Source organism: Pisolithus orientalis (assembly GCF_024613125.1).
Source record: "Pisolithus orientalis strain OTSU chromosome Unknown F5J12scaffold_94, whole genome shotgun sequence".
NCBI lineage: Eukaryota > Fungi > Basidiomycota > Agaricomycetes > Boletales > Pisolithaceae > Pisolithus > Pisolithus orientalis.
Genome location: NW_026260875.1, coordinates 1 through 11,131, shown reverse-complemented (window position 1 = coordinate 11,131; position 11,131 = coordinate 1). Strand labels below are relative to the sequence as shown.

The window sequence follows — 11,131 nt, the reverse complement described above, 5'->3', positions numbered from 1 at the left end:
ACCTCCTGCACAATGGATGGGCCAGCCTCAATGATTGAATCCACTTGTACAGTGGCTGGGATTGGGCAGGAATCCCTGCATTTGAATGCAGGAATATGAATCTCTAAATAATATTTGAGTCAGCATAAATACATGAAATTGTGAACATACTGAGTGAAGATCCCTTGGGGATTGTCTCTCCCTTGTTGGAGGGCCCAACCCCAGCATTGATGGCTTTGGAAGCCATTAAAACATGTCACTTTTGGGGACATTCCTTTGGGCTTTGGGATTCTTGGGCCTCCATCATTGGGACAGACTTTGAGCTCACTTTTTTCCCCTGGCTTGTGATGGATTCCATTGAGTTGGAGCAGCAATCCCACCTTTGGCATGGCTACATCAAATTTTGCAACCATTGCATGGGAAGCAGGACTTCCTGGGGTTCTTGTAGCATCAGACCTTGCATCTGTGGCATGACTTGCAGGAATGGGGGTTGGGGGAAGGCATCCTTCTGGCCGCTATGGCAGCATGACCATATAGTTTGTCTGACAGTGGACGAGGCTTGCATTTTGATTGGCCTTGAGCAGGAATGTCTTCATCATTGTCAGTTTCTGCTGTTGCCTTCCTAGAGTGGGATCCATGTCTGGATTGATGGGATGTCATTTTCATAGCAGCTTTGCACTTCTGCCTGCCTCATGCTGGTTCTTCCTCATCATCCTCCTTCTCTGGCACCTCATCTTCACCCTCATTGTCCACCTCCATCCTGTGTGAGCTATCTGCTATCATTTGCTCCACCTCTGCCTCAGTTGCTTTCCATTTTCCTTTGTCACTCATAGGCATTTCGGTCTCTTGAGCAGGTGGTGTTGGTGTTGGCACCATGTGGGGCATAGGGAGGCCCAACTGGTGGTAGTCATATTGACACTCAATGATGTCAAGCCACTTGTGGTTGGTGACATCAGTTTTGGAAGGGGATAGGGCAGTCTTCCACTCAGGCCATGGGTGCTCAATCAAGCCAAGGTCTTCATGCCACTTTAAGAATGTGTTGACACTGATGAGGGTCATTGGAATCTCATCTGTCCTAGCAATGAGGTTGCATACAGCATCCTGAATGCATCAGTTAGTGAAAAAAATGTGATGATGCTATGATGCACTAGTTCATTGTTTATTGCCTTGATGGCACCTCTCCACTTCGCAATCTTGTCCACCTTTCCCAGCTTGCTGCTTTCCATGATATCCTTGAAGTAAATTTGAAGGATGTGGTTGGCTGCAGCATTGAGCTCAGGTGATTTTGAAGAGCTTGCAAGATGATGACAATGACATGTTTCTGATAATGAGATGATGGAGTAGTTTGATGGTGAGAGTGGTGATGGTGATTGGAGAGTGGAAGAGTCAGAGGTTAAAGACAGACAATGAGATATGCAGATGTCACATTTTTTATCCCACCTATGAATGATTCCCATGGCATGATGGCAATACCAGTACAAGTCAATAATCCTGAATACATATATGAAGCAGAGGCTCAGATAAAAATATGATGCATTGTTCTGGAATAGCATTGCTGTTTGTTTTGTGTGTTTCCTGTCTGCTCCAATGGCAGAGCCTGGCTCACAGCTACATAGACCAGTGCCTGAGATTCCAACTAAATAGGCAAATCATCCAATGTGAAACACAATTTATAGTGGGAAATTCAGATACTCTATAGTGTGAGAGGTTCCACTTTCTTCATTTCTTGTCTTCCTGGGCCCATCTTATATTGTGACAGGGGGATAACCCAATTATGGATAGACCTGTCCATTTTTGGTGAGCTATCTATGATATGATGGATTGGCCCATCTTATGCAGTGCCAAGGGTTTGTAATCCTGCAATGGACAGATCAGCCTGTCTTATGTCATAACACTGGTTTTTGTTTTCCCTTATCTGCTGCCTGAGAATACCATGGATGGGCCCATCCTTATGTAGATCCCTTTTATCTCCCTTTCTGCTGCCTGAGAATGCCTTACATGGACCATATGTTGCAACAATATAAACAATACTACTGAAGGGCCTGTCCTTATGTTGTGACACTATTAAACAGCATTACTGATGGGCCTGTCTTTATGTTTCAACAGGGTACCTCTTACTGGGGCTGGGCCTGCCCATATGTTGTGATGATATACATGAGATTACTGACAGGCCCATCTTTATGTTTGTTCAGAGGTGCATCTTACTGTGGACAGGCCCATCCATATGTTGTGACTCTATTAAATGATATTAGTGATGGGCCTGTCTTTATGTTTTGACAGGGTACATCTTACTGGGGCCAGGCCTGCCCATATGTTGTGATGATATAAATAATACTACTGAAGGGCCTGTCCATATGTTGTGATGCTATACATGAGATTACTGACAGGCCCATCTTTATGTTTCAACAGCAGTACATCTTACTGTTGACAGGCCTGTCTATATGTTGTGACACCATAAATGATATTACTTCTGGGCCTGTCCATATGTTGCCAACTTTGTATTCTAATCATAGATGGGCCTGTCCTTATGTTGTGAGCCTCTCCATGTTATGACAGGTGGGCCTGCCTTGATGTTGCAACAGGGGTGTAACCTACCAGGATGGGCCCATCCATGTCTTACAGCAACTCAGTATACTTAATTGGTCACAGGCCTGTCTAAATGTTTCAACATCCTTTACCCACCATGGGTCCTCCCATATGTTGTGGTAATGCACTTACAGGCCCATACATATGTTGCTCTCACTTTAGTCCCTTGGGCCTGTCCATGTGTACTGGCTAATCTATTTAGGTGGGCCTGTCTCAGGGTCTATATAAGTGTTGGTGTTTTGGTGCACAGGCTGCCCATGTGTTGTGACTAAATGTGACTACACTATGTGCAACTTGAACACCATCACATCACCCTTCCTCATTTGAATCTCTTCCAGCCCATCTTTACAATCCCATTTCTCCACCAACCATCCAATCCCAACCATATCTCCAGCATTCAGGCTTGCAGCGATGAGTTCTCCAGCCTCAATCACACCTGCTTCAATTGAATCGACAATGATCATCTCTGCCTGGCTAATGAGACCATAGTCTACTTTGACCATGCTCAGCTTGAAGCTCCCCATGAGATTTAGGTGTGTTCCAGGCAACACCCACTCAGAGGGGAAGAGTGGTTGAGTGGATGATGTTTCCATGCAGATCACATTCACATGACCTATGGCACTTTGGATGCTGGTCATATCATCCAATGCAAGTCCTTCAAGTGAGATGAGAGGGTGAGATTGATGCAATACAGACAACAGGTTTTTCCAACCATGCACTCATTGAACAATTCACAATGGTACATTGCTTGAGGGACAGAAATGCATGGATATGAAGATCCACATGGGCCTCGATCTGTTTCCCAGTGCTGAGGGTGACCAACAAGCTAGGCAGTTCAGAGAGTAGTAAGCATGTTGCAAGGACAGAGCCTATTAGGTGCCTGAGGGTTGCTAGAAGTTTAGAAGATGCATATATCCATACCAGCAGCAGTCCTCAAGGCTGTCAGTGCACTCACATTGACAATCACCTCCACATGCCTGGATTCCTTGTCCAGCAGAATGGTTGAAGCAGGCAAACCATGCTTATTGTTGGCAGATGTAGGTACAGAAACAACCTTGATCGCAGTTCTGATGTCCTCAACCCATGAGGGCATAAACAGAGCTGTGTGATGGGACATGGTAATGCTTGTCCTTTGTGGAGATGCATAGTGTGATCCCAATGAGAGGCAATGAAATACAGAAGCCATGAGGGCCTCGAGCTCTGCTGATGGCAAGGCAACAGTGATTGTGTCCACATCCTGAGCAGAGAGTATGAGAAGTGACATTGCAGGGTGCAATCACAGTCACTGGCTGGACACCTTCTGCATGTTGTCTGCAGCAACTGCCAGTGTGATGCAGGAGACAATTGTGATTGAATAAGCTCTGCAGGCACCAGCTGAAGCTGTGCTGTGGGTTTCAACCTTTCCCAGTCTGTCAGTGATCAGCCTCCCACCCCCACTTCACCATATCACATCACATCATGTGACATGCCAGCATGAACATGGCAGTAAAAAAACTATTACCACTGGTGATGCACTCCATATGTGTGCCATAAATATAATAGATGTAAGTCATGCCATGTCTCTTGCTTTTTTGCAGGATTAGGTACTCAACAATAGCTTCCTGTTGATCATAGGATCTTCCTGATGTACCAAGCAGTTCCAGAGTTATTTGCATTTTTATGGAAAGGTCCACCCTTAGGCTCTGAATGGCAGCAACATTTCCACTTCTTTGTGCAAAACATATGCAACCAAGTCTGTGCAGAGTTCAGTGGACTTTGAAGTTGATAATTGCAGACTGTCTGACTGCAGTATTATTGGTGAGGTGGATACAGGATAAGTTGTGGGTTTGCAGGTCACCTCAACAAAGAGACCTTCTTCATCATTACAAGCAAGATTGTCCCCAATACCCACCAGCCCACCAATCACTTTGACTTTGCAACAAGATGGTAGGTAAGGGCTCCTGGTTGAAGGGGGGTGCTGCATCTATCACTTCAAACTTTGAGCTTCAACCAAAGGCATGAGCCTTGTGGAGCCCAGCAGATATTGACATGCTTCTCAATTATGTGGAGGAAAACTGATTCAGAGCAGGTGATTGCATGGTCCTTTGAGAAGGGCACTTCAATGACCTACTGCCATGACTCCCTGTCCAGCCCAATGGCCACCATAAACAGCAAAAAATCGTCACGATAAGTGGGGGAGTGTATGTGTGTCAATTTATTGTTGTATTCAGTGTTACTCATATCATACAAAGCTGAAGTAGGAATACTATGCCACTTCAGCTGTTGCAGGGGGATCAGGACAAGCATATTCAGCAAACAAAGGTGCTGACATTGTAACTGAGGCAGGGCAGCTTGTGATGGATGACTTGGTCAAGGTATGTCTAGTTTCTCTCCTAGTGTGTAAAATGCTTGTATTTTTAACCATTCATAAGAATTGGCCAGGTGTTGCCCAGTTCCAAAACACAGGCTTCAGGTACTTGGACCATATGCAAGAGTTCATTCCTCCTGACAAGGCAAGAGGCACCAATGCACACCACACCACTTGTGCCTGGCCCCCTGCTCAAATGTCTCAGGTCTCCGCATCTAACCCTCCTAGCACCATCAAGCAGCCTATCATACTGCCTCAGCCAGCATTTGTGTGGCCTCCTGTTCAATATCACCCATCATCCACACTGTCACTTGCATGGCTCTCCTTTGTGCAGTACCAACCTGAGTCTCTGGATCAAACTCAAATCACACAGATGCACTGAAACATGGAACCTACTGCAGACACTCCAGCAACACCCACAGCACCACTCAATGCACCATCCATATTCATCCCCACAGTCTCCCCCTCATCCATCCCTATCTCACAGCCATCTTCAGCAATGGTATTAACCACATCTGTCAATCTGTCATTGAGTATGTCATCTCATGGCAGGAAGCACAAGAGTGATGCCATGATTGAGCTGGAATCTACATCCACAACATCCTCCGGCATTGCAGGAAGCTCTGGTTCTCAGAAGTGGTGTTCTCAGGTGGCCACCATGGCAGATGCTATGCAGGAGATCAAAGGTTTCATGACCAATATAGACCTCTGACACAGCACTTAGCAAGGCCCTTGCCACACTCAAGCCTGCAAGCAAGAGTTGTGATTTAGATGAAGTGTGTAGAATGATATACCAACTGGAGAAGAACCTTTTGCTGGGGAACCAGATGCACTTGCAGATGATTTTGAAGAACATCCCACCTACATCATGGGTTACAGGAATGCTGCCTCTGTCTCAGCAACACAGAGAATGATTTGGGTGAAGATGAGGCTTGAGGCAGTCAGCTTCCAGGTTCCAGAATATGCATGTGTAGTGAGAAATATGTAGTGTATCCATACTCCTGTCATAACCATGCCTCAACCCTGGCCAGACTTGGCCTCGCATTTATCCAGTCTGGCCTTGGCCTTGCCAGTCCCCTATCCCCAGATGGTCTAGCACAGTTAACACTGCTTTGCAGTGTGTGTCACTTTGGTTGAGCTCTGCCCAGTCTTGCCCCCAGTCTGCCCTGTCCTGGTCTCTGTTACCTTAGTCATACTTTACTAATACTTGTCTTACCAATCAGCTTAACAATCTTTGCAAGACCAGCATTACCAGTCTCTGTACTATAGCTACTTCTAGTATATAAACTCTTAGATACTTGGCCTGTACTCTCCAGTCTGAAATCAACTAAGTTCATTCTGATAATCCTGCCTCAGCCTCAGACTTGGACTGAAACCCATGCAAGGGAATAGTGCTGCCTTCCCAGTCACTAAGTCCAACCAGTCCACCTCTGTTCCTCTGCTCTCCACCTGTCCCCAACCCTTTTGTCTCTGGTCCAGCCTCAACCCAGACAACATGAACTTGACAGTATTTCAGACTCACTACTTGTGCATCACAAGTCCAAGGCTACAGTGATGGTGCACTGCACCATCACTTCCACTCCAGGCTCCCAGACCAGATCAAAGATGAAATCTGTTGGGTTGGAAAGCCCTGGACTCTACATGAGCTCCACCACCTTGCCCAGGAAATAGATATGTGCTATTGGGAGTGCAAGGAAGAAATCCAATGGGCAGGTAGGCATCAGGGCTTGTCCTCCTCCAACAACAACAAGTCCAGCAGTTCTGGTAACAACAGTCAGTCTAAGACCAGTCAGGACAAAGCCAAGACTGGCAGCAATAACAATGCTGGCCCCTCCCCTAAGCCAGGCAATAACAGCAACTCATCCAAGCCTGAGCCTAACAAACTTGGCAAAGATGGGAAGCTCACCCCAGAAGAATTCAAGTGTCACTTAGGTGGAAACTGTCAAGTCTGGGCCTACTCTGAGCCTGCTATCAAGATTGTCAAAGTCACCCTCACAAAAAGTCTGCAATGTCACAAATAGTACAAATAGTCAGAAAAATAGTACAGATAGTCAAAATAGAAATAGAATCTACTAGAAATAGTCCTGGCAACTATCTGGACTTTTTTTGACTATCTGTGCATGTGAAAGGCATGATAGACATCAATTAATTTCCTGATGCTCCATCAATCAGACACTCATTTCACTAGGTCCACCAGGCATCTTTGACTTATGCCTTTGTCCACTCTCTACACTAACCATTAACAAGGATGTGCTTTGTTGTATTTGGAAATTAACAAAAACAAAATAAGTAGCCCCTGAATCTGCTCATTGTCATTTACATGCTCAAAAGTTTTGTTCAGTACAGTTACTCTGCAGTAGAGCTGGTGGACTTAATATGCAAATGAGTCATAGAAAAAAATTACTGGCCAAGCTCGAAGATCACCGCTAGCAGTACTACAACAGAAGGCATTTACGTAGTGTTCTGCCAGCCAGAGAACTGTGGCTTGTATCCACTAACGAAGTTAGAACATTGCGCTCACTCGAAGGCCTCTGTGACTACCACTCCATAAGGACGAAAGTAAATATGGCATACTCCACAGGCACTCTGATTGCAAAGAGAGAGACGAGGTTGGGTAAGAACAAGGGGTGTGTATAATCGCGAATTAGTCCTGATTCGTCTGGCCACTTGGTCGATACTTGATACCACAACTCTCGAGCCCTGCTTCTACGTCTTCCGGAATGTCACCTTTAACTTTGACATCATACTTCGCTTTCGACACCAAAGAGAAAAAAAAACGTCAGCAATGCTCGGGAGCAAACCAAAAGGCAAACAAGGCTCACCCGTTCTCTGTCATCGTGCTACTCAACTCGCGACGGACGTAATTCCATCAAAGTAGATGGCGGTGTGAACGGATGTCCCACGGAGTAAGGCATAAAAATAGGATGTTTGAGGTCTCGTGAACAGGAATACAACAAGGATGCGCTTGCATGATTTCTTGGCAGTTTGGACATCCATTTTTCTTAGAGTCCGTTGGATATTGGAGCAAAGTAGGCGTGCTCCGAGATTTTTATATTTGCCTTGAGAAGGAGTTAAAGCTGTCATCGTGGATGTCAATGTCGTCAGGCTTTACTTATTATGTGAAGTAAAACTTGTGGAGAGGCTACGAGCAGTGACCGAGGAACGTGACGTTAGCGAGAGAGCAGTTTGATTGATTCGATTTTTATGAAGCTAAAGTGTTCAACTACCCCACGAAAATGGGCTGAAGCCGACGCAGCCCCTAAGTTCACCATAGGGGCACACGCGCCGGAAAGTGTGGCATGCTGCTAATCGGCTTGAGGAAGCTATCCTGATCTCGCTGGGACTGTGATGGCCCCATAACTTTGCTAACCCCTGTGTATCGAATCCGTTCGTAGCCGCGACAGGGAACAGAGGCATTGCAAGGCCTCTCAAATTTTGTGAGCGTGACGTTCCTCCTGACCGGGAGGTATCATGTCGTCCTCTCAGTCGCCAAGGATGATGCCCCTCATTCTGCTCAGTGTGGTTCCGTGTGTTATCGCCACTTCTAACGCCTCAAGGAGCTTCAAGTCAGTAATCGAGGGTGTAGGTCGTTGTATGCACTTTTGTAGGTCGCAGTTGACCACCACCCTACAGATCATCACCGAACCACGAAAGCTGGCTGTTGTTGTCGTGTGCGCCTCTGTTGTGGTAATCGCCATCCTCATGTGGCTGGTGCACATCATCGCGGGTTGCGTGCGCAAAAGGAGGTTCCGCAAGACTGGGGGTCAGCCTACTTCCCCTCAGCTACTAAGCAACGACATTTCCGTTTCAGAGTTGGGAACGTCTGAAAGGGCCACCAAAGTACCTTCTCTGACTCCTTCGACGAGTAACCCGCCCAGTCGCGCTTCCCTGAAATCTCCCATCAATGACGCTGTGAATACTTTCAACACTGGGATTCCAGCACATCTGCCGTCACCTAAATCGTCAAGAAGAACCAGTCACAGCCAAACTCCCGCCCATGAGCGACGCCGTCGTCATCCACAAGGACAGGATCACGGCTGGCGGGCGGTCTCGCACTCCCCCTCCTCACATCGTTCTTCAAAAGGAGGACAGTTTGAGGCGAGCGAACATTATGGGTCGCTTGTTGCGAATGAACAAAACCCCAGTTCAGGTACGTCATGGTGCCCCTATTTTCATGGCTGAGGGAAGAAACACCATTTCTTCCAGGCGGTCCCCGCTATGCACGCCAGGGCAGTCGTCGTCACGCATGCCCGAGCGTTTCCTGGGTGTCGCAGGGATGCCCAGAAGGCCATGATAAACATCATTCGAACTCGTCCCATCGGGGACAACAGCATGGCACACCCCTCCGTGACATGGAGACTGTTGTATTAACTCACACCATTACCTACCCTTCCAAATACGCACAATCTCCTTCGAAGCAGATACCACAGGAGCACATTGCAGGGAGTTCTATCATGCACCGTCAAGGGGCAGTGTCTCAAAATCCAAGTGACACGGAACAACAGCGATACACAAACCGTGTGGACCTGCCTAGTCACCATGACGCAAGCCCTATGGTCCTTGTTAACGATCGGCCCCCACCATATTCTGCGAGATCAAAGGCTTAGCTTACTGTATATTTCAAACTGTAACAAGACAAGGGCCAGGGAAGACCACGGGTCGACTTCCCATGAACCATGTCGTAGAAACTCGGAAACTCTTCAGACCGATGTACCAGCTTATTTCGGAAGAAAAATGATACTTACTAGGCACGAGGTAGGACTTATTGAAATGCAAGGGTAGGCGTAAAACAACGCTTCGTCGCCGTTTCCTTTTGCGAAGGCTGCTAGTTTGCAGCGGGAAGTAATCCGGTGCATTTAGTAAACCCACATCCTGGCCCCCATGGGGAAGGGCGGCCATCTCCACGCTTGAGTTCTTTGCTCAGAATCCAAGTCCTGGATGCCGTCCCAACGGGATAACCTGTAATAGAATGATGATGGTCAGGGAAGCTGACGTATACTTCCTCATTTTATTCAGAGATATGGAAATGACGTTTAGTTGCCCGAGGTCGACATCGAATCGTGGCTTCACAAGAATCACTTTCGTTAACTGCTGAATAACTGAAACACACCCCTCCCCCCCTTAAATCCCCCTGAACATCCTGGATTCGCCATCTTTTAGGTGGCTTACTTGTACCCACCAACCCCCTTTCATTTCAATGTCTTGAACGACGGTGGTCAAGAGAGCGCAGACATACCACTATCTCCCCGATGCGATGTCAGTCTCGGTTTTGCTGTGGGTCACTTTATTTCGTCTTCTTCAGGGAGTTGCTGCCACCGGCAGCACCTCCAGGCGGGAGCCCAACGGTGTGAGTCATCATATATCCTCGCATCATAAAGACCCACCATTCTACTGTAACATCTGACAGGCCTTTTCGGATCCACCAAAACAAATCGCTTTTACTGTGTGTGTCGTAGCGTCCATAGCAGGAGTTCTCGCAGTTGGGGTGTGCGCCTTAGTAGCCGGCAGGCAGAAGAAGACTTCGGATGACCCCGAGCTAGGATCTGCGGTCACAACAACCAATGACAACACACGTCCATCAGACCAATCTGCGAATACCGAGCCATCCTCTCGAGCATCCGGCGATCTCCAAAGGCGGACACCGTCGACCGGAATCCTGGTACCCGATACGGACACCCCAAGGAGCCGTTCTTCACGGTCCCGCCGATCACGGATATCGTTCATACCAACAAGCCTTGAGTCGATCCCAGAACACGAGCAATGGCAGTTTTGCTTCTGTAGCGATAGCGGCGACGATGATGACACTTCGCCCCCTCCAGGTAGCTTTCACTCTTGGTACCTGGATTACCGATGCCGAATACTCTTGAGAAAAATTTCTATAATGGCCGGACACACCGGAAATCACGGTGAAGCAAGGCCATCTGCCTCGCTTCCCCACGAGGAAGATACCACAACTCTCCATGACTTCGTCAACGTGAGCCGAAGACGAGTCCATTCAGCACTTAAGCGGAGAAGGGGTCCTATCCGCCATCATGACACAGGACCCATAGCTTCAGCTAACATTAATGAGCAACCCACACACCTCGACCAAGTTCCACCATCCATCCTACGACGTGGTGATCGTGCAGAACCTTCCGTAGCTGAGCAGCCAGCGGACAAGTCCAAATCCGCTACGGCTATAAAGCGAACTGCCTAATGCCAGCTGCGACTATCCCCACC

The 11,131-nt window shown here is 47.5% G+C and overlaps 3 protein-coding genes across 3 annotated transcripts; 2 read left to right on the top strand and 1 right to left on the bottom strand.

Moving 5' to 3' along the window:
- Nucleotides 1-2,843: 2,843 nt before the first annotated feature.
- F5J12DRAFT_973732 (NAD-binding protein) lies at nucleotides 2,844-3,856 on the bottom strand (the record flags this gene model as incomplete). Its single annotated transcript, XM_051750129.1, has 3 exons — nucleotides 3,487-3,856; nucleotides 3,285-3,455; nucleotides 2,844-3,220 (listed from the first exon to the last, which is right to left on the bottom strand). The coding sequence occupies exons 1-3, from the start codon at nucleotides 3,827-3,829 to the stop codon at nucleotides 2,844-2,846; spliced, it is 891 nt and encodes a 296-aa protein (XP_051594484.1). The 5' UTR covers nucleotides 3,830-3,856.
- A 4,527-nt stretch (nucleotides 3,857-8,383) lies between these two features.
- Nucleotides 8,384-9,614, top strand: F5J12DRAFT_973730 (uncharacterized protein; the record flags this gene model as incomplete). The annotated part of the gene is made up of 3 exons (XM_051750128.1): nucleotides 8,384-8,494; nucleotides 8,546-9,062; nucleotides 9,119-9,614. 3 exons carry the CDS (start codon nucleotides 8,384-8,386, stop codon nucleotides 9,517-9,519), a joined length of 1,029 nt encoding a protein of 342 aa, XP_051594483.1. The 3' UTR covers nucleotides 9,520-9,614.
- A 552-nt stretch (nucleotides 9,615-10,166) lies between these two features.
- Nucleotides 10,167-11,108, top strand: F5J12DRAFT_898751 (uncharacterized protein; the record flags this gene model as incomplete). The annotated part of the gene is made up of 2 exons (XM_051748129.1): nucleotides 10,167-10,259; nucleotides 10,320-11,108. 2 exons carry the CDS (start codon nucleotides 10,167-10,169, stop codon nucleotides 11,106-11,108), a joined length of 882 nt encoding a protein of 293 aa, XP_051594482.1.
- Nucleotides 11,109-11,131: the final 23 nt, after the last annotated feature.